Source organism: Alligator mississippiensis, chromosome 3 (assembly GCF_030867095.1).
Source record: "Alligator mississippiensis isolate rAllMis1 chromosome 3, rAllMis1, whole genome shotgun sequence".
In the NCBI taxonomy this organism is placed as follows: Eukaryota; Metazoa; Chordata; order Crocodylia; family Alligatoridae; genus Alligator; species Alligator mississippiensis.
The window spans coordinates 197,406,016-197,433,638 of record NC_081826.1 but is presented as its reverse complement, the minus strand read 5'-3'; the positions used below and the strand labels follow the sequence as shown (position 1 = coordinate 197,433,638).

Below are 27,623 nucleotides of genomic sequence, written 5' to 3'. Positions count from 1 at the left end.
GTGACATAGTGTCAGCAGGCACAAACCGTTGCTACTGTGCAGTAGGTTCAGAAATGACCTGTGTGCCACTGGGACTATGCAGTACCGGCAGTTCCTGTGCAGTCAGGTGCACATGTAGATGAGCCCAATAAGAATGTCATTTTTGATCATAACATCTCATGGGGAGATTATGGTTATATGATGGCTCACTTATTCTGCACATCTTTCACTTTTCTTTCCTTGATAGAATGAACACGTTTTCTCACTTCAATAATATATAATGAATTATTCATTTTATTTTTGTTCAGAAAGGGGGGCATGATAATTAGTGCCCCTTTAAGAAAATTAAAAATGAATTCTATTTCACTGGAAAATAGTTAGCACATCTAGAAATAGAATACATGCAAAAATATGTCCTTGTTTATTAATAGTTCAAAGGATAGCTTCATTTTTTTTAAACTCACTTGGAATTGAATTCTTAATTTAACTGAATTCATTTGAAAAGTGTGTCAAGTTTGTCACAAAAAGGCCACAAATATTTAATCTATTTTTACTCAATTTTAATGAAAAAAAATTAAAATTTAAAATATTGTTATCCCACTTTATTTATGTGTCTTTATAACAGTGCCTAAAGGCCCCAGTTACAATGGAGCTCCTTTGTCCTGGATGCTGCACAAATACATCTACAAGGATAATTACCATTTTCTCAATTTCCCCCCCCCCCAACATACACCATAAATAAAAAGTATGTAGTCTTTAATGCACCACAGGTAGAGCACTGCATACATTCTACCTAGAACCTCAAACCCACAATAAACAGAAAGGACCATATTTAAAATGACCTTGATTGTAGTATAAATTGATTAAACACCAATTAGGAACACTGCCAAGGGCTGTCCTTTGTCACATTATGGTGACTTTATTAGTTGGCCTGTATTTGACTTGTGAATTGCCTTTATTTAAAGAAAAGTCAAGTCTCTTTCAGAAAAACACCACTGAGATTGTTAATTTGCAGAGAAATCTAGACTAGGATGCTCTTTTGTGGTATCTACTACATTTTGAACAGCTTAAATCATTGTACTTCAAACTGTTTGGTCACATAAATAGGTGACAAAAGATTAAAACTATTTTAAAGATCAGTTGCACCATGCTAACAGAAGTGTCATGAGTGTGTACGTGTGCACAGGGGAAGAGGGGAGCCTGTTAGGATCCACAGAATAAGTACCTGATCCAAAGCTTATTGCTTAGGAGATTCTGGGTGTCCAACAATTTGTAAATCAAGCTGCTTGCTTACATGCTTTAATATAGGCTCCGAAGAAAATGTTTCTATATAAAGACTGCATCCAGAATTAAAGCAGAGTTAATTTCCTCAAAAGTCATTTCAGGTCACTAAGTATGAGCACATGCATTTATTAAAGAGTGACAGTAAATAAAAGCCATGTATGAACCTTTAGATCATTTAAATTATAATATTGGACTCCAAAAACTCTGATGAAGCCATTAAATAAATATATGGTTAAGTTGATGTTAAGTACATTTTAACTGAGGAAAATATCACAACTCATTTGAATGAGGAAAAAAATGGGGAAATCAGTGAGCGTCTCAGTTTTAAATAATAAAAATGATTCCTTGCATTATCTCAAAATGATATGGCTATTTTTGAGACCAGAGCAAAAATATTTATTTTTAAATATGAATGTTAAGAAGTTAAAAAAAAAAAAGAAATCACAGTTAATGGTAAAAAAATAAAGACTCTTCATTTCAGTATCAGTTCAGTTGGAATGACAATGACATTTCAGCATAGCTTTGCTAAGTTAAAATTTATTCCTCTGCTTTTCTGCCCCTTGTCAGATGTAGTTCAAACATCTTCCAACCCAGGACAGCTGTCAAAATAGTTTTAAAATCTTGCCATATCCATCTCTCACTCTTTTTCATGATTTTATGAAACGGAAAGAGAATTAACAAATTTGCTAGTTAAAAAGCAAGGTAGTGCTTTTTTTCCTTCCAGAGCTATGTCACATAAGTTGAAATGGGCATAGAACTGAAATACTAATTTATAGTGACTGTCGTTTTAAATAGGTAATGATGGCATGGAATAGTATCTGAAGGGTATCTGTGCAGAATACACACTTGGAATAGTTTAATTAGTCACTAGATGGCAACATTGCTCCATTGAAATATAGCTGTGAGGGATATCCTGTACTTGTACACAATAAGGCTGTAGAATTGGAATTGAGAAAGGTGACTCCATATCACCTTTGCAAGAAAGATCTTAAAATGTTAGCTAGCAAAGAGAGAGTTAAGGAGACATTGTCACACGAGTCATAGAACTACGGCTATAGAGACAGCGGCTTCATTTTGCTTTATAATACATGTATATTTCAGTTTCAAGAAAATGATGAAGAGCAGGCGGGATTTTACCATGGCACATGCTAGCTCTACCTTTGACATTTTTAAATATCAAGGACAAGTTTTAAAATTTTCAATATAATTTAGGGGGAAGTCAGTTGTGTTATGAATCTATCAGACTGTACTATGCCCCTCAGTAGCATGTAACTGCAAAGCAAGTAGTACGCCTTCTGAAATCCCATTTAGCACAGAGGCAAAATCCTGGAGTGTCTGAAGTAATAGTTAAAGAAATTCATAATCTTGAGAAGCAGTTTTTCAATGGTTAGAAACACAACACACTACATGGTCGAATGAGAAACTGAAGGCTACTTGAGGTAAAACATGCAGCTTCTCTCCTCTGCTATCTCCTGGACCATCATGACTGCCAGAGCCCTTCAACCCTACTGCTGTTACCTCCATACTGTTTAAAGGGAAATCCCAAATGTAACGGAAGTGAATGGAAATTTTTCCACAGATGAGAAAGGGATCTGGACAGGGCCTATTAGCAAATACAACAGCAAAGGATTCAAAATGAACTGTTTTCAAAATGTTTCAAAATGTTTTCAACTGTTTTCAAAATGAAGATGTCATTGAAATAGGGAACTGGATGCTAAGGTTCTTGCTGCAAGTGTGCTATAATACTATATATTTTTTCAAAGTGCAGTATAAGGACGGCTGTTCATCTGGGCAACTTCAAGATTTTTATGAACCTAAATGAATTAAGGATGAAACCTTAAAAGTGATGTGCTCAGGAATTACTTAAGACTGTAACAACCTTCTCTTGCGGAGGCTGAAAAGGTCCAGGTTCTCTAGTCTCTCCTTGTAGGGCTTGGTCTGCAGGCCCTTAACCATACGAGTGGCCCTTCTCTGGACCCTCTCCAGGTTATCCACATCCCTCTTGAAGTGCGGCACCCAGAATTGCACGCAGTACTCCAACTGCAGTCTGACCAGAGCCCAATAGAGGGGAAGTATCACCTCCTTGGATCTATTCGTCATGCATCTGCTGATGCACGGTAAAGTGCCATTGGCTTTTCTGATGGCTTCATCACACTGCTGACTCATGTTCATCTTGGAGTTCATCCAAGATCCCTTTCCACTTCCATGCCACCCAGCCGGTCATTCCCTAGGCTGTAGGTATGCTGGACATTTTTCCTCCCTAGGTGCAGCACTTTGCATTTCTCCTTGTTGAACTGCATTCTGTTGTTTTCTGCCCACTTGTCCAACCTATCCAGGTCTGCTTGCAGCTGTTCCCTGCCCTCCGGCGTGTCCACCTCTCTCCATAGCTCTGTGTCATCCGCAAACTTGGACAGAGTACACCTCACTCCCTCGTCCAAGTCGCTGATGAAGACATTAAAGAGTATCGGTCCAAGGACCGAGCCCTGCGGGAACCCACTGCCCACACCCTTCCAGGTTGAAACCGACCCATCCACCACGACTCTCACGACATGAGACACTACTGCTCAGTGGTTATACACATTTATTTGGTACTTGTATAAGCAAGTACTAAATACACATGCAATAACTAGAGTTACTGCACAGTAGTGCCAGCAAATGTATTTTAAGCGATGCTGCTGTTCAGTAGCCTAATAATACTGTGCAGTAATGTATTATCACTGTACATGCTGTGATGTGCTACTGCACAGTATTATTTGGCTCCTGTGCAGTCATAGTCTTGTGTAAGTGTGCCCACAGGGTATGTACATACATTACACTTAGATTGGTCTAACTACAGTTAGATTGATTTAAGCGCTGATCTGTATAGACATTCAAGGAGGTTAGATCAGGCAAAACACGGCCAACCTGATTTTGGTTCACCTGAGGAGGTGAACTATATTAGATTGGGAATGGGTTAGCCTGATATAATGAACATGTGTACATCTTCAGAGCACAGCATCAGGGTTGGGAAAACCACTTTCCCCATCCCCAAGCTGTATTCTTCCTATCCTCCCACTCTGACCAAGGTATTTTTTGCACCCCAACACCACCCCCAGATGGACAACCCTCCCCTCCACAGACCTGTCAGCCTGCCCCTAATTCTGCTAACCCCTCCCCACCCATGGATCCACTAGCTTGCCCCTGATCCCACCCACCCCTCCCCCAACCCCAACTTACCCTGGCACTGACAAATGTTTGCACAAATAGGACCTGATCTATGATCATGCAGCTTAAACTAAACAGTGTGACTGTAAATCGGGTCCCATGAATTGTGTACCCACAATCAGTTTCAGCTCTCAACACAGAGGTATCATAAAAAGGTTGCATTTGTTGAGGTATAATATTTAATTCACATGATTGCAAGCTGACAGGGTAAAATCAGGCCAATAGGGCCAAGTACAGACAGTCAAAAAGCCTGAGGCTGAATTGCTTCAGACTTTGCACGTTAGTCTAAGCCTCAAAGATTGAACTGTAAGCAAATGAACAGATATTCACTTTTGATTCAGGAAATGCAGTCACATGCCTGCAGTGGCTCAAGTCAGAAGCTGGGGGCTCTAAAGCATGGCTGTGGCATGTAGCCAGCATGGGCTGTGTGTTTGCTTCGTCTTCCTACTGCCCCAAGGTCCCCCCCATGGGGGCCCTGCCCTCTGGAGCAGACAGCCCAGCCCAGCCCAGCCCAGGACTGCAAAGAATGCTGAAATGCTGGGGGACTCTGATTTAATTTCAACCAGGAAAGTGTTTTGGACAGAAATTTCATAAACCAGTTTGACCTAAATCAGTTAAGTCTGATACTACATTCAACCAGGTTTATCTTAAACCAGTTTTAGCCATTTTGAATCTGGTTGATGTCCACTGAGCTTCTGTTCTGTTACTGTTTTAAACCAGTTTCTGATCACTTAAACCGGTTTATGTGTAACTTCTGTCCCTAGCCTAGATGTCAACACTGTTAACAACTTCACCATTGACAAAGCATATTGACACCCCTTCCCTCTCTCCATCAAGTGCTAATGGAGAGAGATGTTGCAATGTGCAATGACAAGTTTCACTGGCAAACCCCCAAGCTATTGCTACAAAATCTTCAGGCACCTTATCTGTAGGCTGTTTACATAAGAATATATTGGGTTTGAGTCTTGCTGTTCAACTCCATGTATTGTGACCCCTGGATAGGCTTGCATTTCAGACAAAATAGTGTTACAATCTTTCTCAACTCTAAGGAAAAGGTGAAAGCCCAATCCTACTAAAGTCAATCGGAGTTTTGTTTTTCCCACTAACTTCAAGGGAACCAAGCTTTTAAACCAACCAACCAACCAACCAACCAACCAACCAACCAACCAACCAACTTTCCTTCCTTCCTTGCTTGTTTTTCAAATAAAAAATTACAGTAGGAGTGGTGGTAGATGATGAATGCCCACATAAGAATAAGACCATCTTTAAATTAATTTAATAGATTATAAAATACGTGTTTATCATCCACAAATCTAAAAGCATGCTTTGGAGAAATCAAAAAGATTTTCTCCTTATTCTTAAAATAATTTCAAATGTGTATTAACATCCTCATCCATTTTCCATAGCACTATTGGTGTTGAAGCTTGTTTTTCAAAACATAGGACTGGAAGGGAAATCCTGTCATCCAGCTCCCTTCCCTGCTACTGCAGGCACTCACGTCATCTATTTTCTTTAATTAACTTATCAAGTTCCATCTTAAAAGTAGGTAGGCTTTTTTTTTTACAGTCACTACTACTGAAAAGCTGTACAAGAACCAAACTTCTCCAAAATGGTGCCTGTAGACAAAGGGTTATGGAAATTATGAAAAACCTTCTTCTGTTTCAATTCATACAGATATTTAACCCATGAGTTATAACATCAGTTTCAGGTTCAGAACTTGGCATGTCAAAGCAACATTTTGTCTTTCCTAATAAATATCTGCCTGGCCTAAGTTTCTTTGAAAGATTCATAAAACTTAGTGACCAAATTTGAATTTCATAATCAAATCTGATAAGCTTACAATGGTTTCAGTCTTTGCACTGAAAATTGAGTATAGTTCCAGTCACAGTTCAGAATCATTAAGATCCCCCTTTCAAAGCGATGCTGAATTTGATGGCCCTGAACACATAACACTTTTACACTTGCATCACAGATGTATATTGCTCCAGGATCTGAAGGGGACAGACAAGTATCTGCGAGCTGTTAGTATACAGTAGTAGCTTCTTACAGCAGACACTATTGCAGGGTCACACTACTAAATAATGGGAAGCAGGTAATGGTCTGTTGCCTATAGCAAATGGTTATCCCACCAACATGACACTTACACCAGTGGAACCCTGATGAAGTTTTATCCCAGCTTTTCTCAGTGTAATTTGATACTGTTTTCAAGTAGTTGATACTGTTGTAGTAATATTTATCATATGTCTTCCTTGTTTAAACCTGGTATAAAAGCAGATTATGCAGATTATGTAGATACAAATGTATGAATCCAAGTCCTAGGTGCCTAATAATCTTTGAACAGACTCATTGTTTGAGTCTGAAACCCATCCAGATTCAAATTAACTCACAGTCCTTCAGCATCCCAGGATCCTTTGCACCTTCCTTGCAGAGTGAGTGGGATAGCCTCAGCTCAAATTGTCTGCTCCAGTCGAGCAGGGAGGTATGCTTTAGCATTGTCCCCCCGTCACCTCAGTTTCTGGCCTGGGCCACTGCAGGCATGTGGCTGCATTTTTAGAATCAAAAGTGAATGTCTGTACACTTAATAATTGGTTCAATCTATGGAGTTTAGACTAACCTGCAAAGATGGAATCAGCCTTGGGCTTTTTGACTGTTTGTGCTTAGCCATAAAAGTTTAATTTTGCCATGCCTCATAGAATAATATTGTCTTAAAGCTATTGGGCATTAGTTTTGAAATTTAAAACTGTAAAAGTGAACATGACCCAGGACTGAAATGATTCTACATTTCCATTAATAATTCTAATGGATGTGAAGTTACATTTAGACTTCAGTGGAGATTTTAGAAGAATTATTAATAGCATGGATTTTAAAGGAAAAAATGGCCAGACAAACTTGATTGATTATCTATGGTATTACCAAATTAGTACATGAAAAAAGGAACTCATAAGATGTATAAAGTATTTGATAAAGCAGCTAATGAAATCTTATGTATAAAATTAAATCAAATTGGCTTGGAAATGAGCAGTATTAAATGGATTGCAAACTAGCTGATAGACCACAAACAAAAAATAAACACTAAAGTAATTTATGCAATTGCAGTGACTTGTTTAGTCAGGTGCAGCAGGGACCATTGTTGGATCTTGTTTTACAAGTATTTAACATTTTCATTAATAATCTGGAAGAGCAGGTTCACAGCATGTTAATTACATGAGCAGATAATTCTAAATTGAGAGGACTTGCAAACATCAGTGAGAGGAGAGACATAATATAAAAGGACCAAAACAAATTAAAATTATGGGGATGAAAAAGAAAAATGAAATCCAACCTTGAAAATATGCAAGCTAATGTATCTTGACAAAATATCCCCAAACTAGAAATTTGATGTTTCATAATAAACCACAATAAAATTGAAAGAGATTGAGTGGCTACAGTTAACAACAAATTTGAGATTAGTTGGTTTATAAAGTGGAAGGAAAAAAAGGCCAGTTTGATTCTGGACTTCTCTTGAAGAGTCAATATCTCAGAGAGATGTAAAGCAATTTAATGGAGCTTGGAGCAATGAATCCACATAGGAGAAAATTGAAGGACAGATTTATCAAGTAAGACTGAAAATGAATGTGTATGGTATTAATTGGTATATAATTAAGGTGAGGCTTTAGAAACTAGAAATATTTGAAGAATGAAAATACCAGAGAATATTTATTCTGAAAATGGTCTTAACCATAAGAAGTTCTAGGATACCTCCAAAGAGGAGGAGAATTAATGGGACATGTATGTCACTTGGGATATTTAGAAACAGACTGAGTAAATCACTAGAGAGTATATTGCAGGAAGCAATCTTCATTGGCACTGAGATCAGCTTAACATATTTCTCTTTATATCCATTTTCTGTATTGCTTTTACTTAATATAGGCTATGATTCAGAAAAAAGCATTTCAACTCAGGACACCTCTTAATCACATACCTAAATCCCACTGTAGTCAGTACAAAATAATCATGAGCTAGAAGCTAAGCTTGTGCTTGAAAGTCTCCTGAATATGGGTCCACTTATGTGCAAGCTTCAGTAGTTTCTTGTCCCAGAGCCATAGACTACTGTCTTTCTGAAAGCTACATATGTATAAAAGCTCCAATCAGCCAAAACTTCATTATAACATTATTCGAGTTTAAACATACTTTTTCACTAAGATTAAGTCTGAATTGTTTTTATAACTGTAAAGATTATAAAGATATACAAAAATATATTGTAGGCCACATTCAGTCAGCATACCAGGAAGTCCAGTCTCTTTGTGCTGGTTCCAGCAGCTCAAGGGGACAGGAGACATCATCCAAACTCATGAAGTGTACATACAAACATTGCCTTTAGATTGACTTAACCAAGGTTAGGTCAATCTAAATGCTTAGGTTTGCAAGCGTTCACAGGCCTTAAATCACCCTAAAAATGGCATACTCAATATAAAGTTAATTTACCTTAGAGGTGAACTAACAGTAGATCAGCTTGGGTCAACTCAGTGTAAAATATGTTCACAGCACAGTTTCATGGCTGGACAAGCCCAGCCACTTGCCCCAGTACAGGGGCTGTGCTGTTACTACCCCCCAAGCCCAACCCTATTTTTAGCCTCCCATTTCCAAGCCCCTCCTGGACCCACCAACCTCCCCTGATCTGCTAGCCTCCTCACCCCCACAACAGACTGAATTAGGTAAACTGCCTAAACCAAAAAGAGTCGTGCAAATGCTTGTTTGCACCCACAGTCTTTTTAAATACAATGAACTTGCTGTCAGTGGAGTGATGGCAATTTACACTATCTAAAGATCTGGCCCTAAGAGTGTATCCAATAAGTAATTGAAATGACTAGACCATAGGTAAAAAAAAAATTAAGCATGTAAATGATTTAGCAGTCTAGGTTCTGCTTTCAAAAGAAACTTAGCTACTTAGGAAGCAAAGTCTCATTGAACCCAATGTAACTTAGGCTCCAAAGTACCTCTTTCATTCTTGAAAATGAAACTCAGAGCCAGTTTTATAAAAGTGTTTATTTAAGTGCTAATGTTCCATCAGAATCTTTTAAAAATGTGTTTTTTAAGTTCTCTAAAGGAGCTAGTAAAAAGAGATTCTAATTTTTTTTTTTTAAATAAAATGAGACTGTGCTGTCTTTTTAGGGACAAAGTCTTTGCACTGTCCTATGTTTCTTCCTCAGATTTGGAGCCAATGTAATGCTGCTCAACCACATGAATTCTACCTGCTGAGTTTCTTGTGTCTATCTTTGCCCTTGACAGGAAGCTAAAGCTAAATTGAGGAAATCAGGCAAGCAAATGGGAGAGTGTTCCCATTCAAAGATCATTCTGGTCCCTGTATCACTGCATTGGAGATGTAGTTGTCTGATGGGTGATATGACAAGAGGGAAAGGAAGTGTAAGGAGAGCTCAGTATAACTTTATGCCAGGAGAGCAAAGAAAGAATGAAGATTTAGGCAGTAATTTCTCAGTGACTCTTTGAGAATAAGTAAGATGTAAACCTATGGAAATAAATACAATATCCTGTTGGCTTCAGTGGTTTTTGGATGAAGGTCCAAGACGCAAAGAGACAGAACAAGATCATTCTCATCTGACTGACCTTCTGTAACATTTCCATTGCACAGCAACTGTCAGTGCCCTGGTATGTATGGATGCATATGAACACTGGTTCACAATTTTTTCTAAACAAATGGGTAGCAGACAGAATGACAGGACAAATTACAGCAGCATCTTAACTCTAATTGAAAGGTCCCTCTTTATATAATAACACATCACATATACCAAGGCTAGGTACAGATGTTCAGGGAGGTTAGATCACATTAAAAATGGCCACCCAATTTAACTTAGTTCACCCAGGTGTGGACATTACTCTTAGATTAACCTAACTAGAGGTCTTAGTGTGAACAGATCAGAAAGTTTAGATGAGTCTAAAGTTGGGCAACCTGAACTAAGTTAAGTGTACCTCAGAGGCAGTCTAACTTAGATCAGGTCCAGTGAGTCTGATCTAATTGAACTTCTCTACAGTTCGCAGAGCAGCCCCAGGGCTAAGAAAGTCCAGCTACTGGTCCCAGTTTTGGGGCTGCACTTTCCCTACCCATCCACCTGACACGATATGATTTTTTGGCCCCCTGACCCTTCCCCCAGATGGACAACTTCCCACTGAGGACCAGCCAGCCCCATGCCTGCCAAACCCCCCATCCTGAAAGCCACTCCTGGTGCTGAGAGACAATCAAAGTAAGTTGCAGTGGGGGGAGGGGCAAGTGAGCTTGGGTGGGGGTAGGTACACTGTGGGGGGGTGTTCATCTGGGGTGGAGGGGATCAGGGGACTAAAACCAGCCTCTGCTCTGGGGGAAGAGAGCCCCTCATCCCACCAAAACCCCCATGCAGATCCAGCTAGCTCCTCTGATCCTGCCAAAATCTCCTGGACTCCACCAACCCCACCCCATGGACTCTGTTAGCCATCCTGATCCATCCAAGCCCCCTTCAGACCCCATGTGGCCCCCCAATCCTGCTAAACCCTCCTGGTTCCCACAAACCACCCCCCTGTGGATACCAGTAACCCTCCTAATCCTTCTCAAAGACACTACATGCCCCCCTGATCTCCCCTGCAGACCCTGCTAGCCTCTTCAACCCTCCAATCCACCCTGCAGACCCTGCTGGTCCCAATTTCCCCTATTTCCCCCTATGAAGTTTGCTTGCCCCCGATACCTCCTTGATAGCACTCCCATCCTGACTTATCTTAGATTGGGTGGCCAGTACCCTATCAAGGGAGGGGGGAAGTGGGGTGACTGCCCTGGGCACTAAGTGAAGGGGCACCAACAGGTGTTGCCCGGGGTGGGGTACAAGATAGAGCTGTGTGAAGCTTGTTTGGGAGGGTGCAGGGACAAGGAGAGCTGCCCTTGCACCTTGGGAAAGCATGGGGGCGGTGCCCTGTGGATCTGTGCGGGGGGTGAGGGCAGGCTGCCGTTGTGGGCTTGCCCTGGGTGCCAAACTTCCTTCCAATGGTACTGTAAGTGGCCATTTTTAATTCACTCTAACCTCCCTCAATGTGTGTAAAGATCCCAAGATGCTGCCTGCTCAGTGTTGCTTTTCTTTTTTTCCTATCCCACACACCTTGAGACAGAGATATAGTCATGTGCCACAGTTATGTTCATCAAGATATATTCATACAAGTCAAGGCAATATGCACCTGTGATATATCCAGTGCAGGCACAGAATTCAAGAAGTTTTTGAGAATCTATATCCATTAATTTTTTATCGATGTTGTGATTATCCTGGTTTTTCTCCTTTAAAAAAATGTAAAGCCTGTTAGAGGGGCACCCTCTCACCCTTCAATATTATTCTAAGCCACTGCTATGCAACATGCATGACTTGTTGTGGCGGGGTGGTTCTAGTTAGTAAGGCAGCCTCCTTCCATATAGAATACCAGTGATTTTGCGTAGGTGTCAATTTGAGCCATTTTATTTAGTTAAGAATCCTCTCTAGAGCATGACCAAGAAAATATTATTTTTCACCTGAAACCAGCCTTTCCTGTAGTAACAATGGGGAGCAGGGTTGGACAGAGTAAGGCAGATAAAGGAAAGCTAGGCAAGTTGTACATCCAATGTATCTGAGCAGTTAATCTAGGGATGAGCAAAATGGCGGGTATGGCTGGTGGCTGGGGCCGGGGCTGGGATCTTGCGGTGGTGACAGCATGGGGGCAGCTGCAGACCATGCTGCAGACCATGCTGTCACCACTGCAAGATCCCAGCCCTGGAGCAGCTCCTCACCCAGCCATGCACCCTGCCAGCACTGCTGGGGCCGGTCTCCATGGAAACCCTGGCCCCCGCACTGTCATGGTCTCAGTGCTGCTGGGGTCTCCATGGAAACCAACAGCAGCAACATGGGCAGGGGCTGCTGAGAAATGGAGTCTGCAACGGGCTCGATCCAGCCCACAGGCTGGACTTTGCCTGCCCCTGAGTTAATCCCAAGTATAGAAATAACAATTTACATTGGGCCACACCTCTGCTAACAGTTAATCAGTGAAATCATTCCATATGCATATCACAGTAGTTGAGATAAGAGATTGCTGCTTATTTTAATAAAGAATACTAGAACAATGCACTTTCAGGACTCTTTGGGTGTGTCCAGACAAGAGCACACATGCAGCTTGCAGTGATGCAGACCCATATGTGGCGCTGCAAACCATATGTGCCACACATGCAGGCATTCACCACACTGCTAATTTGCAACGTGGTGGGTTTTTTGACAACAGGAGATCCTGGTGTCAAAAAAACCCATAGCAGAAAAAAGCATGGCGGCACATGTGGTGGCAGTGTGTGCTGCCTGAAAGTGGAGCCTGGCTGGCTGGAGCCACATTTTGGCTACCAGCCAGGCTCTGCATACCTAGATTGCCACCCCTGGAGCCTCAGGAGGCCCCCAGGACCCTAGGTGAGGCTGCTGGAGCCAACCTGGGTGCTGGCCCCAGCCTCTCCTCCCTTACCCAGGGCCAGAACTGACCCGAGCAGGGTATGGGGCCCAGGGTAAATCAGCCCATGCGGGGCCCCACCCCTGCTCTGATCCTGTGCATCCTGGACCTGAAGAAGCTACTACTGCTTTAAAATAAGATGCCTATTAGTAAACATCAATTGGTTTTGGTAGATTCATCAGCTGCTTTGGTGTTCCAGTTTCAAAAAAACAGTGAACAAATTGCTGAGGTTAAGAAACTTGAGGTTTTGGTAAACCTAATCAACAACAAAAAACCCAGGCAGCCAACCCTGTGATTCTGAATTGATACTTCCTAATGTCCCAGTCATGTAGCCTGTCAGTTACAGGTAAATTGCAATGTACAGTAAAACAATGACATTCAAACAGCAATGAATGCTTGAGGATTTTCCTTACCTATTTCAGTCATGGTTATCCCCGGTGCTAATTGCCCATTGTTGAAAGAGCTATAGGTAAACAAGTTTGGTACAGAAGTGAGGTCATAGATAGGTTCTTGCTTTATCTGTTTGATTCCAGTCATATCTAACCCAGACTGATCTGGGGAGGGCTGGGCAGAATCCACATTGTAATAACCCTCAGACTTCGGCAGGTCAATGACGTGTCCGTTTGAGTAAGTGCCACCAGTTTCGTTGTTCAGGTTGCTCAGGCCATTGCTGATGCTGTTGCTGTATACCCTGGCAAGGGCTTCTGCCTCACCACTCTGCTGCTGCCTTTGCTCCTGCAGTCGCTGCTGGTGCTTCTGCACTTCAGCATATAGGCTATCCCTCTGCTTTTTGGACATCCTTCCAAATTTCACAGCTGAAAGGCAAAGCATAACGCAAACTGTTGCTCTCTTGTCTTAAGTTGTCATGCTGATGTGTTACTTTTAACATTAGGTTAGCTCAGGAAATACCTTTTTACTGAGGAGAACAGAGGTGATACAAAGCTTCAGACAAAACAGACCTCACAAAGAACGAAGTACTGTACTCTTTGTTCTGCAAGGTGCTAACACTGCTGTATTTTGACAGAAAGCGCCTCAGTCAAACTCACACAAACAACTTAATTCCTTCTGTGAATATTAAAAGACCATGCATTTTTTCCATGCCTCCTTATGTTCACTAAACAACAACCCAGAGGTATATAAAATGTACAGACTTTAGATTTGTATCCTATGTGATTTATCATCTTTCCACAAACCCTTAAACTGTGCACTAACAGGATTAGTACCTTCTGATGAAAAAGACCCCTAAAGCCCTATTATCGCTTCCTTTCAAGGGGTGTTATCTTCACACTCCTATTTTTAAAAGAATGTTACAGGTTAGAGTTAGGACCTAGAGGAAAATAGTAGTTTTGAAGGTAAACATCACAGATGAATGGCACATTTTTCACAAAGGCAGGACTTGGGAACTTACACAATCATATTTATATCATCCACATAGAATATGTGCATGTTCATTTCTCTTGGTGAGAAAGGAATGAAAGAGCATCATTTCTGGAATAGGTCAGAGTGCAAACTGGATTCTCCATCAACTGAAATCTTTAAATTGAGGTTGAGAATTTATGAAGCTACGTGTGTACGTTCAAGCACAAGCTATTGCACTTGATGAAGGAATTACTGAGTGAGTTTGCAGGAGGTCAGGCTAGATTATCATAATTTTCCTATCTGGTGTTAAAATCTCTGAATTATACTGGGGCAGATCTGGGGAACCTCAGTGCAGAGATGGTAAATTAAGCTTTTACAACAGATGTGGTCATTCAGTCAGGAACATCTACATGGAAAAAGAGGATGGAGCCCTGAGGGTTTCCAACAAAGCAAAAGAGAGGAACTGGGAGACACTAGATTATTCCTCTTTGGAGATGTAGTTATGGAATGAAGCATGGAATTGTCCTTTTATCTACTATGAGGAGTGATTCCTGAAGCTGCTGAAAGATCTTAAATCTATCTATATATTAAATTCATGTTTAGTGTATATTAAATTCAGCAACATGAATGGAAATATTTTTTTGGTGCATACACCATGCTCTGTAAAGAACAACGATGTCAAATGATTGAAATGGAAGTATGAGTTGGGTCTGGCTCTTTCTTACACGAAGGCCAGTTAACACCTCCGCTCACTGCAGGTTTCCCTGGAGAAGTGTCACGAGCCACCTAGTCTGTGTGAACATAAGTATAACTTGCAAGCTGAGGAAAGGTAAAAAGAAAGCAATACCAGAAATACAATAGACTATAAACTTGCCTTTCCATCCACTGTTGGGAAAAGCATGTCAGTTTATGCTACCATTAATGCAGCCTTGTGAATCTGCCCATTTTGTACTTTATCCTACTTTTACCCTCATTGGATGAGAGCAGGGAGAGAGACTCCACGATGACCTTATTTTGAAAAATGCAACTGCATATTTTCTTTAATTTTAGGGCCTCAGTAATAGAAACAAACACCCACTGTTTAGTCTCATTATATATTCATTAATTGGATTCTCCAGCTGCTGTCAATTAGCATCCTGCCTCCGCATGATAAAAATGAGTCTACTATATGGCTGAGAGGTAAAATTCACATGTGATTTCTTTGTGAAAAGGAAAAAAAAATCTATAAAAACTATTCAAAACCAGCAAGAACCTTCAATACCATTGTTTATGTGAAAGTGTTTATACTCATCAGCGTCAAAAGAAAGCAGCACTATGAAACAAATCCTTTCGCTCAGCTACACTGTGGAAGTCCCAGGGCTACAGACTAAGGACTGTCCTCTGATAGGGTAGGGTCAAAATACTAGCAGATAAATACAAATATCCTTAGGACACCTCAAAACTCTAAACTACCATCATGGGACACTGTTTTAGGCAGAGAATATACACTGATTAATTACAGAAAGAGGCCAGCTTCAAATCTACCTAGGGTAGAAACAGAAGGCTAAGAACAAAGTATGCTTCATACTAGTGACCAAGCTGACTTTCCTTATTACATGCTAGACTGGGATACCCTTATTCACAGTGGAAAGCAATTTATACCATGAAATATTCCTATGGAGCAAAGTACTGTTTAAGGTTGTGAACAAGCATTTGCTGCACCCAGTCTATGTGTAGGAGACTTACCGTAAGCCACCTAGACTGGCAGTGGGCAGCCAGGTTTGGGGGTGGGAGGTTGGGTTGCACCAGCTAACAATCCCAGGGCTGGTACAAGCAGCTGGGCTTTCCCAGCCTCAGGGCTGTGCTACTCAGGTACAGCAGTTTAGATTGGGCATGCCATTTTTGGGGCATTTTAAGCCCTCTGCATATCTGTACAATTGGGCATTTAGATGTGTACCCCAAGAGTATCACAATTTGAGCCTCAAAGTAATATACAACCCTGGAACATCCTGTGACTGTTAGGATAGTTCATTATCTGGTGATAGACAAAACTTGTGCACATGTAAATAAATTCAAATGGTATATGTTTTCAAACACTCTCAAGGACATAGTGCCAAAATAATTTACATTGTATTAATTATTAAATTTATTAATAAATAAGGTATTTTGCCTTCAGAGGGAGATATTTTTGTTTTCTTCTGCATTATTTGACAACTGAAAGGTCACGCTGTGGACTTGAGAACAATCCAAAGTAACAGCTGTAGCTGGGGCAGGTAAAAGCTCAGCAGTTTTGCTCAGGTTTCTCTATACAGCTCTGCCATTGCTTTTACCTTTGTCGTCCAAAGCTGTGGTATAGCTCTCTTCTGCACTGCTCTATAGCTGCACATTGCAGTTCAGAGGTGGATGAAGGGGTCTTTTGTAATACTATATTTAGTGAAATGCTTTCAGATAATTAAAATTGCTACAAAGATCCATATTTCCTTCAAATGTCATTTTAAAAAAATCAAACTGTCTTAAGCTCTAAGACTTTTGTGAGTCAGGACTGGTGATACAACAGGACTGCGCACTATTAATGTAAAATGTTGTTGTTGTCAAGTCCAGAATGTGAATCTCCACAAGTGAACCTTTTTTTTTGCTTTTGATCAGAATGTCACATTTCACTTCATACTATTGTGTTTCAATCTGACATTACTGTCTATTTTTATGTCATGAAAAATACTCCTGAGTTTAAGGAATGGCAAAGAGCTATGTTTTACAGTGAACGTGTTATAAAGCAGTAAGCTTTTCTTTTTTCTTTCCAGAAATCTGTAGGGGGTTTAAGTAGTCAGCAATGAAGAACACTTTCAAAGGGTTTATCTGTGAAGCAGGAAGCTAAGTCCTTACCATCTCTAGACATTCCTAGGGCAAGACACTTCTGCAGTCGGCAGTGTTGGCAACGATTTCTGTTGGTTCTGTCAATTAAACAGTTTCTCTGCCTTGGGCAGGAGTAAGAGGCATTGTTCTGCTGACTCCTCCTGAAGAATCCCTAGAGAGGAAAAGGGAGAGGGGAAGAGTGGGAGAGAATTACCATATACATAGTAGCATACTACTTACAATTATCTCTCATTCAGTGAAAATGTGTTTATGATGCAACTTTATTGATGCTCAAGTCATATATAAAAAAATAAAACAATGTCCATTCCTGATATGAAAACGCTCTACTCAGTAAAGAATATAAATTGATCTCTTTGTCAGAGTGCAAAAAGCAGCACTGAGTAATAAAATATAGTACGTTCTCAATAAAAACTGAACTTAATCAAAATGCTCACTCCTAATACAAAGGCAACTTGCATATGTTACCAGATGCCTTATAGCCATTTGCTCTGACCACCTTATTTGTGTTTAGGAAAAAGGGGTTGGTGGTATCAGATGTGGAGGGCTTGCTTATCTATTGACTATATATGGCTGCAGAAGCAATATATTGCTTTTTTCCTTAGGATAATCTGGCGCAAATAGACTGATCTGGAGGGACCACACATGCTAGGAGTGAGAGATAATTCAAATTCAGGCATGTACAAATGCATTAGGATTTAATGACTAAAGTACTGCTAATATGCAAGGGGAAAGAAAAATAATGATTTTAAATACATGGAAAAATACAGATAGCTCTTGCATTAAAGGAATGTGTTACTGTTAGGTAAACACAAAAGGAAATTTAAAAAGCTCTGATTAGGTTTGAAACGGTGCATCCCTTTTTAATTTTTTTTGTGGTGATTCTGTCTTAATAGAAGGTTGGTGATTTTTTTTATTTTTCCTTTTTCTTTTTTTCCCCTTGGGCTGTATGACTCTGTGGCAGAGGATAAGAAAGCCAGAACCAGAGTTCATGTCCTGAGTAGTCATGGATTCTGGGACTGGCACCAGAAGGTAGCATTAGGCTAGGGGTGACAAGAAACATCAGAAGTGTCAAGAGAAATGGAGCCAGCAGGTAGAGATAAGAACGGGAGAGCTCTAAATGTTTTTTTTTTTCTTTTCTCCAAAGCAAGGAAAGGTAAAGAGCACAGGAAAAACAGGGAGTCCAGAAAGAGAAAAACAGAAGGAGAGAATTTTATTGGAGAGCCTAGTAGCTTTAGAAACTGGTAACTGCACCATTCCAAAGTGAAAAAAATGGAGATTTTAACAACTGCAGGAAATCATGAAGAAAAAAATTATAATGTGCAGTTAGCACCATTAGGAGCAAGACATGTTAAAACCAGTCACTGGGTACAGTGGCACCAGGTTAGTTGGGTCCTGCTAGGACAGTGTATTAAGCACCTCTGCACTGAATGAGAAAAAGGAAACAATAGTTGATTTTGTTCCATAGCTCCAATAGGTCCAGTGTCATTTCAGCAGAAGACTATGGATGCCAGCCGAAAGTCATGATGGTGGCAAAAGTTATGAAGTCATGAGAAGTGACAATGAAGAAACAGGAGATCCAGGAAATAGATTTTTGAGGTGATATCTTTTACTGAACCAGCTGTATATTTGGGAGAGATCTTAAAAAAGCTGTCAGGAACAAGGTAAACTTCCTAAAGTACCTTGTGTCCACAACCTTGTCTAAAATCTCTTCCAGCTATTCACTGTAAGGTCAAATAAAATATTTCCCCCCTCCAATTCTTCATTTAGTAAAGACAAGGTTTTTTGGGTAAATCTGATATAAAGAACATTTGAATTTTCTTTCAAGTCCTAGTGCAGTGAATGACGACCTAAGGTGACACTTGGACTGGCTAATAGGTCCTGTGTTTCAGTAGAGATACCAGCATCCCCTGACAATAAAGTTTTAAAGTCCCATTTCATCTTCCTTACTTTGGTTATGTTAGGCAAAAAGGCAGGACAGGGCAGGTGGTTCAGAGAAGCCAGAGCTTTCATAGACAACAACCTACTTCGTCAAGAAAACTCAGGCCTCTGAACCAGTTACTTTTTAAGATGCCATCCTGCCATACCTTCTGCCTGACTTTGGATTAACATGGCTAACCACATCTTTACTTATTGATTACTTTAGTCTATTTAATTTATTCTTGGCCCTTTGGGAATGCAACAGTCTTTAGGGTAAGTACTAATGAATAATTGCAGCTAACTTATCTGTTCCTGAATAACAAAAAGTTTCTTGAAGCCCTGGCTGTGGGTTTAATTTAAAGCTAATTTGTTGCCAACAATGAGATATTTCTTATATGTTTGTTGTACTTTATTGCATATTTCCTTTTTGGCATAAAATGGGTATTCTGTTTTCAATTTCTGCAATTCCTGTGTGAATAGGGATTTGAATGAATAGATGAATCATATGAAGTCAATGTTATGTTTAAGGCTAACAGTTAAAAAATAAGTTAAAAAAATAACACATCAAGTTTAGAGTGTATTTTAATAGAACACATTTTTTCAGTTAAAAACTTATACTTCACTCACAGGAATTTACCTGGGTCTGTCTTTTTTCTTTTTTAGAAAAATCAAGCATTATATTCAAAGTTAGTCTCCAAAATATAACTTATTTCAGGGGTGCAGATAATTTTTTCCTGTTTCCTTCCCTCATTAGATTGAAATGCTTTCTTAGAAAGTATAATATAATTTGCATATAATATCAATGGTATAATATCATACCATAAATAAGAGGAAGAGACGTAGAAAAAATAATCTTTTGAGTAGTGAAGGCAATGACCCACTGTAATATTCTAAATCTCGACACTGAGTCATTCTTTTGACCTTGGGTAGATCATTTAACTATTTCCTACCTCAGTTTACAGTACTAATCTGTGAAATGTAGATAGATTTTTTAGCCTCTCCCACACTGGAAAAGAGAGAATGAGAAATTGCTAACATTAGTGAAGTCTCTAGCAATAGCAAGATCCAAAGAGATCAGTAAGTTCAAAGGTAAAAATAGGGTGACCATATTTCCAGTTCCAAAAAAGAGGACACTTGTCACGTGTGTGGAGGGAGGGGGTATATGATTGTGGGGGCAGTGATATGCTGATGCCCTGCCTCTGCCCATTCCATTGCTCCTCAATCCCAAGCCACAGCCCCCCCAGCCCTGCTGCCGCCCCTCACTCCTGACCCAAAGACTGTTGGCCCTGCCAGTGCCCCTTACTCCCAACCTGCAGCCCCCTGGCACTGCCAGTGCCCCACACTCCTGACCCACAGTCCCCTGCCCCCCCGGTGCATGTCACTCCCAAGCCACAGCCCCCTGCTTCCTCCAGCCCTGCAGCGTCTCCTGGATGCCCTGCCCCTGCGACCAAGGGCACTGGCTCTGGTGCTGCCAGCCCAGCCAGACAGTATCCTGAAGGCTTCCCTCCCCCTCTTTGCCCACTAGGGGGGCAGGCACTATCTTGCTACAGCCCCAGCACACAGACAGCTTCCCCCAGTGCTGGCAGGCACCTGCCCACCCCCACACCCATCCCCTCCACACACACACACACACATACACACACACACACACACACTCCCTAAGCCTTGGCCCTCCATCCCTTGCCCCCCATAGGCCTACATGCATTCAGCTTCTGGGGCTGCTCCCACCCCCTGCCTGGCTGCATACCAGCCATGTGCATGTGCGCCCTGCCTCCAATCGCCCTCCCCCAACTTGTACCAAGCAGCTCCTTGCTAGGTCAAGTCAGGAAAAACTTTGAAGCTAAGCTGACCAAAATCCCAGACATTTGATTATATTTAAAAAAAACCACCTGCCCAGATGGAGATGGGAGGACCCAAAAAGAGGACATGTCTGGGAAAACCTGGATGTATGGTAACCCTGGGTAAAACCTGCCACAGGGAAACCACTGGCAAACCTGTCCTTTAAAGCAGTGGTTCTCAAGCTTTTTTGTACCAGGACCCATTTGTAAACATAAGTGGCTAGTCCTGATGCAGCGCCTCTCACTCCCAACCTGCTGCCCCCCACCCTCAAGCCCCAGCTCCCCAGTGTCAGCCTTCAGCCAGCAAGGTAAAAGCCACGGTTTCCCACATTTTTCTCCTTTAAAGGAGAATCTATTTTAAAAGTTTGTTGATGCATTTTAAAAGTTTGTTCGTGACCCTTTCATATATTTTTGCAACTCACTTTTGGGTCATGACCCGCAGGTTGAGAAATGCTGCTTTAAAGTATATGGGGCTAGGATTTCACCCAAGGTATCCAGGCGTGCTGTGGAATGCAACAGTGCTATTTGCTTTACATCTTAAAAAATGCACACGTACTTTTTCCCTGATTAGATCTGATTGGCTAACGCACAGTGTCCTCATGCCTTATTGCCTGTGAGTGCAAAGGCCCATTGTGTGTGGTTCTAGTGGAGAGGTGTATGCATGTAAGCCCTCTCTTTCTTGTATATTTGGACACAGTTGTGTTCTTATTTAATTCCCGTTTCTAAAGCATTCAGACAAAGGGAGATATATATGTGCCAATACTAATGCTGGGCACACGATTAGCATGCAAGCCAAATAACAGTTATTTAAGTGTTGTGAAATGAAGAGATGATTTACACAGTCCGAGATGGAGCTAACACCTTAAGAGAGACCTTTGACAAACTGAAACACCTCCCATTGTGGTACTGAATTGGAAATTGACATCTTTTTTCATGACAGTCTCACAAAACAGGATTAGACTAATTGATCTGATACTTTAAAATTGGCACAAAAACAATAGAGCTAACACTTTTAACTGGAAGAGGAGCTTCTTATCTCGATAAGCAGTCTACACATAGTGCTTAGGGGTATCGTCTCCTCTTGAGGCACACACAAGGGCTACCATTAACACTAATCACATCTACAGGAGACTCTACCCCTTACTGCTCTATGCAGGCTGGTTACAGAAACAAGAAGCTTCTTTCTGCTTCAAGCATTTTCTTCTTATTGTTTTTGTGCCAGTTTTAAAGTATCACATCAATTAGAGCAATCTTGTTCTGTGTGATCATCATAAAAAGATGCCTATTTCCAGTCCTCTATCACAATAAAGCCATGTCACAATAGGGGGTTGTTTCATTTACAATTGTTAAAGTTTCTGAAAGGGAGGATCTGATCTTTGACAATGGATCACTTCTCAGTTTACTGGCATTAAATTAAGCTCTTTATTTTAGAGATGTAGAAATCTGAACTGGGATTTCTTAGATATTTTAGCCATCATGACATACTAAATACATATCTGGGAAGTCAGCTATTTTATACCCTGAGTACATGTGTGTGTTTACACCTATAAAACATGTACCTGCAGGACTGCATCTCCAAAATGAAATGAAGGTACAAGTCAATGGGGCCTTTGCATTTCTGCATCCCCAAGCATGTCAAAATTGTAAACGCTAACATTTGTATTAGAAAATTTTGGCATGTTGCAAGTGGCAAAACACCTTTACATACGCTAGTCACAGGAGCTTTTTAAACTGGTGGCAGCCTTTCCACAATTGCTTTAAGCTAATGTTGCACCCCCAAATCACTGGCACATTACAGGCTCAGTCTGCTTTCTACCCCCTTTCACCTTCCATCCCCTACAAGGAGGGAGGTGCCAGGACCATTTACATTGCTCCTGAGCTGATGGATTTTTTCTCAGGGCAACTGCAGCTTCATAGTCTCTGGGGAATATAAAAGAGCCAAAATGAGGACCAAAATCAACTTCTAAATATTTAAAATAGTGCATTTGACATTTAAATCAACTCAACCGTGTACATATTGCATCTCAGACAATGCAATAAATTTGCCTTCAAGTTTGTTTAAAGTAAGACAACCCCAACATACTGCAGTTAGCATCTGTATTAACATTTATACTGTATCAGATGTTAATAATTTAAAGTTTCTAGTAATCGTTTGACTGTTGAATAAGGGCAGGTAACTAGTAAAATCAGATGTGAAACACATGCATGTCAGCAAAAGGCATTACAGCCTTTGGCACCCTCTCTTTGAAAGGGTGTCATACTACATTGTTATGTACACAGATGCCTGAGGCTAACTCTGATGCCAGCAACAGAGCTGTATGAAAGTCTCATACCTTACAGCCTTCACATGTGATGACTCCATAGTGTATTCCAGATGACTTATCTCCACAAATTTTGCATGGTATCACTTCAATTTGTGCTGAAAAAGAAAATAAGGGATTGAAATTGTTGGCTTCTCCTTTTTTACTGCAGATGGTAAAGAATTGAGATGGGCAAATATTAATAACACCATCCATCCTTCTGCAATGACTCTTTATCATGCATTGTAATTCTAGGTGCTTTCCAGTTTTGACTGGGGCTTTTACCTGGATGGCACTTCCACCCCTGTCCTTACTAGGATGTTCTGTGGTTTAAGAGATATCATAATAAATATGGTTTTTAAAATTTCATTCTCGTTATTCCTAGTCATTGGACTACTCTAAGCAATGGTCTGTCCTTCTCAGTGTTTATAGACTTCAAGTACTGTGAGACAGTTAACTTGTTCTTTATCACAGCTTGACTCTTCATTTTGCAGAGTCATTGTGTGATGGACTTCCCAATGTAGTTGATATGACGTGGTTCATTTAGTGCTACTACACATAATCCAATGACTTAGGTAAAAGACTCCTATACCACTGGTAAATATTTGCACAGAGTTGCCTATCTACAACTGCTTAATACAGTGATTTATTTGCATTAGAATATTCTCCATCTTCTTCACTCAAGGTTGTCTTGCTTCCTGGTCTAAGTTAGAGAGAATCAAGACCTATAGATTGAAATGCTAACATCCTCAAAGTTTGGAGGGCTTTTTCAGCCACTTCTTTGGTTCATGAAATTAGTAACTGACATACGGAATTATCTAGGGATCCAGATTTAGGCAACAATCAAAGACATTTGAATCCCGGTTTCCAGTTAGGCCTTTTTACAAGCCAAATACTACTTAGAAAGTGTCCATTTTTCCTTCTCCTATATAGGGTTTTTGTTTTCAGTTTTGTTTTGTTTTTTGCTGTGTTATCATTTCCTGTATATATGATAACAAGGTATTGGCCTACTTCAGCTGCTTTAAATCCTGTGCATGAATCCTTCTGTCTACACTGTAATGAGGGCTCTGTTAGTACTTAGGGATAGATTGTGCCTGAGAAAATAACCTTTTTTCTTCCTCTACCCCCTTCTTACCCATGTAATGCCCAACTGTAATTCTTGCATTCTTTGGCCCAGATTCTTGATTTCTATGAATTTGTATAATGCTATTGAAGTCAAAAAGAGCAATGAATGACCAGCTGCAGATGTGGCCTCCTGAACACAGGGACTGCTTCCTTTCATAGTACTGTTGTGAGGCACGTGTCATCTCAAAGCAGGTGGCAAGGAGAAGACAAAAGTTATAGCCTCACCTCCTACCCAGAACATGCATCTGCCACTGGGGGCATCCTGACATAGTTCAGCATGCATTTCTTAAGCTTGTGGGGATTGTGGCTTGGGGCTTTCAAGGCATAATCTGTTTTTTAGAAATAGCACATATATATAATCAGCCAAGGGGAGCTTAAAATATATTCCCTTAAAACTCTTGTTTTCACTAAAAAAGTACCACAAATAGTAGAATATACATTAATGTTAGAGAATGACTTGACACATACACATGCCAGCACACACAGATGTTCATACCAAGGTAGCTACTGGAAAAGCAATGTCTTCTGGTTTTGCAACCCAGTGAGCATGTCTACATGTGCTATTAAAATGAAGCAATAAATTGGTGTTTATCATACCCCAGTTTATTGCTCCCGAGCATGCCGTTTGAATGTGTGCCTGGGACCACAGCATGTTGAGCCGAGTCGGAGCAGCCCTGGCTGGCAGGGGGCCCAAGGTGCTGCTCAACCTGCCAGCCTGGGGCTGATCTGACTCAACTCAATGGGCTGCAGAGAGGCTAGCTTTGGTATGGAGATGTTTCCATGTGGGGCTAGCCTGCAAGCAGCATCTGCATGTTCACTGCTGTGCGCAACAAAAACTCAGCAGCAGGGTAGGATTTATACTTACATATTTTGTGTATTAGTTTTGTGTGGACGTAAGATGTTTACTGATGTGGAGCTAATTAATTTATTCTACACGAAATGTGTCTCATGTAGACAATATCACATCATAATTGTTTCCTGGTAAGAGATGAGTCTGATAGCAATGATCTACATAGCTCGCTAAAGTTAGTTGACCACAAATCAGTTGAATGTTTTGTGGAATTGCTTCACTCCCTTGCAATGTACTGTGTACTTCTCACTAGAAAACAAGTATTTGCCTGTTTATTTGTTTAGTTTAAATAAATAACAAGAGTTGCTTACATTTCAGGTAGAATGGTAGAAAATGCTTCCCACCTTCAGGAGGTCTACACAAAGCCAGCCTAAAATGTAGTCCCCACTCTCAGGTGGCTGATATGACTGTTTCATTGGGATATTGAAAAGAGGGCAAAGAAGAAATAGGACTATGGAAGGATGGTGAAACTTTTGTATAGCCCCTGTCTCAGGGAAATTCCCTAAGCACTTCTTAAGGCAATGTTGCTTAGCATTCTCCAAGCACTGGGTTGTTCCCTTAAAGGCTCAAATGGCTCAAAACCAAGTCTGAAAAATTTGGTCATACAAAACCCCTAAACATGTATATACTGGTGTGTAATTGCTCATTTAATAACCCATGACAAAGCAAGAAATCAAGAAACCAAAAAAAAGAAAGTGAAGTAATTCTGCTATGTTCTTTCATTATTGTAGTGACTTGGAGCAGTGACTCTTAACCCTGTTCTGCATAGTGGAATTATTAGTATGTGATGTTATTAGATAAATATAATTGTTGTTAATTGCACAGAGGTGAGACAGAAGCAAATCCATGGATCTAAAGGTGCATTAAGTTTGAGGAATTGTTGATCTAGAAGTACATTTTGCATCTTAAGTTCTCTCTAGTTTTTACTTGGCATAGTGAAGGAGGCATACATTGACAGTGCTTTAAAAAAATCTTTATTTCTGCATCCGGATAGTTAATGCCCACTATCTTCAGGTAGAGACAAGTCTTTGTAGTTAATGTGAAGTAGCTAAGTAAAATCAGACTGACTACAGCTGAACTTACTGTAAAACTATAGTGCCTTGCCTTCACTGGGGTTTTGTAGGAGGATACAGAAACCCTGGTAACCACACACCTGTGGCAGGGAAGATCAAGTCTGAGAGTAAAGGCTAGGTGCTGCCCATTGGGAGGCTGAGGATTTGAATGATTGTAGACCCCTGCGAGTCACATATGGGAAGCAAGCTCAGCCTTCAGAAGGACAGGCTGTCCCATCAGGACAGGTCTTAAAGGGAGATGCTGATTTCAAGAGGCATAAGTCAAAATATGGAACATGGGGACATAGACAAGCTTCAGTGACATGAGTCATGGGTAAAAAGCAAGTGAAAATTATGAATAGCAATTTACATTTAACATAAATTGAATATCCATTTACAGTTTCAGACTTTATTCCTGTGACAGAAGCAGACACATGAGTTTTGAACCTGAAGTGCTTTCTGCATCAAACAGTATTTCTTACTGTGACCAGTCATCGATTCTACCTATTGTGTTCAAGATAATAAGCATTATATTCCATTGTAAATGCTCGTGGACTGGGTACCTGAATGCGAAGGCTATAGATTTCAAATTATTACGAAATAAATTCATTAGGCTAAGACCATATCAGGGAACCCAAATGCTTTTATCAAACTAACCATTTTATGAAGTTATTGGTGGTAAATACAGTCTCAAGCAAATTGCTGTCTCAGCTCTTAAGAAGTACATGGAAAAAGCAAACTCTCTAGGGCAGAGAGAAGAGATTTAAAGAAGTTTGGAAAAAGTAGACTCTGCTGCTGTCTCCTAGGCATTTCTCTTTTGTTCCGAAGACAGCGGGACAGTTTAAGGATTTGTAACAGAAAACTTGAGTCATTAATTGTACAGGCCAGAAGAAAAAGAAGCCACTGTATTCCCAGAAACATCTTGAATTACTGTAATTAACACCCAGTGTACCAGGTTTCTTTTGCAGATTTAATGATTGTCAGCGGCTCTTACACCTTCTTCACATTGCATCTTTGTTCAGCAGTCTAAAATTCTATGTTTTTCTTTCTTCTTCTTCCTTTTCTCAGTCAGACAAACAGTGTATGAAACAGTACATCTTACTGTTATAATACCCTATATGGGTATTATAAAGCAAGCTGAGTAATTCTTTCTTTAGTTCTGAAATCTGTTATGGGCATAAAATATATTTCTTTAAGGAGGAAGTAGAGCTATAGCACTGACCGTTTCTTAAAAATATTGAAGTACTTATGTCACCTTGAAAACATGGAAATAAGCTAGCTGGAGAGTTGCTAATGAACCCAATACAGAAAAAATAGGTCTCCATCTCATTCAGACAGAAGAAACACTAAGATTTGTAGAAGAGAACTACTTGTCTTCACTTTTAAGGCC

The 27,623-nt window shown here is 40.4% G+C and overlaps 1 protein-coding gene across 1 annotated transcript in view; it reads right to left on the bottom strand.

The window, feature by feature from the left end:
• Positions 1-27,623, bottom strand: part of RORB (RAR related orphan receptor B) — a 196,597-nt gene that overhangs the window by 44,294 nt on the left and 124,680 nt on the right. Inside the window, exons 2-4 of the mRNA XM_019478217.2 lie at positions 23,240-23,325; positions 17,161-17,302; positions 13,353-13,754 (exon numbers count right to left, since the gene is read on the bottom strand). Of these exons, the coding sequence (XP_019333762.1) occupies positions 13,353-13,754; positions 17,161-17,302; positions 23,240-23,325 (630 nt within the window). The remainder of the gene's footprint in view (positions 1-13,352; positions 13,755-17,160; positions 17,303-23,239; positions 23,326-27,623) is intronic.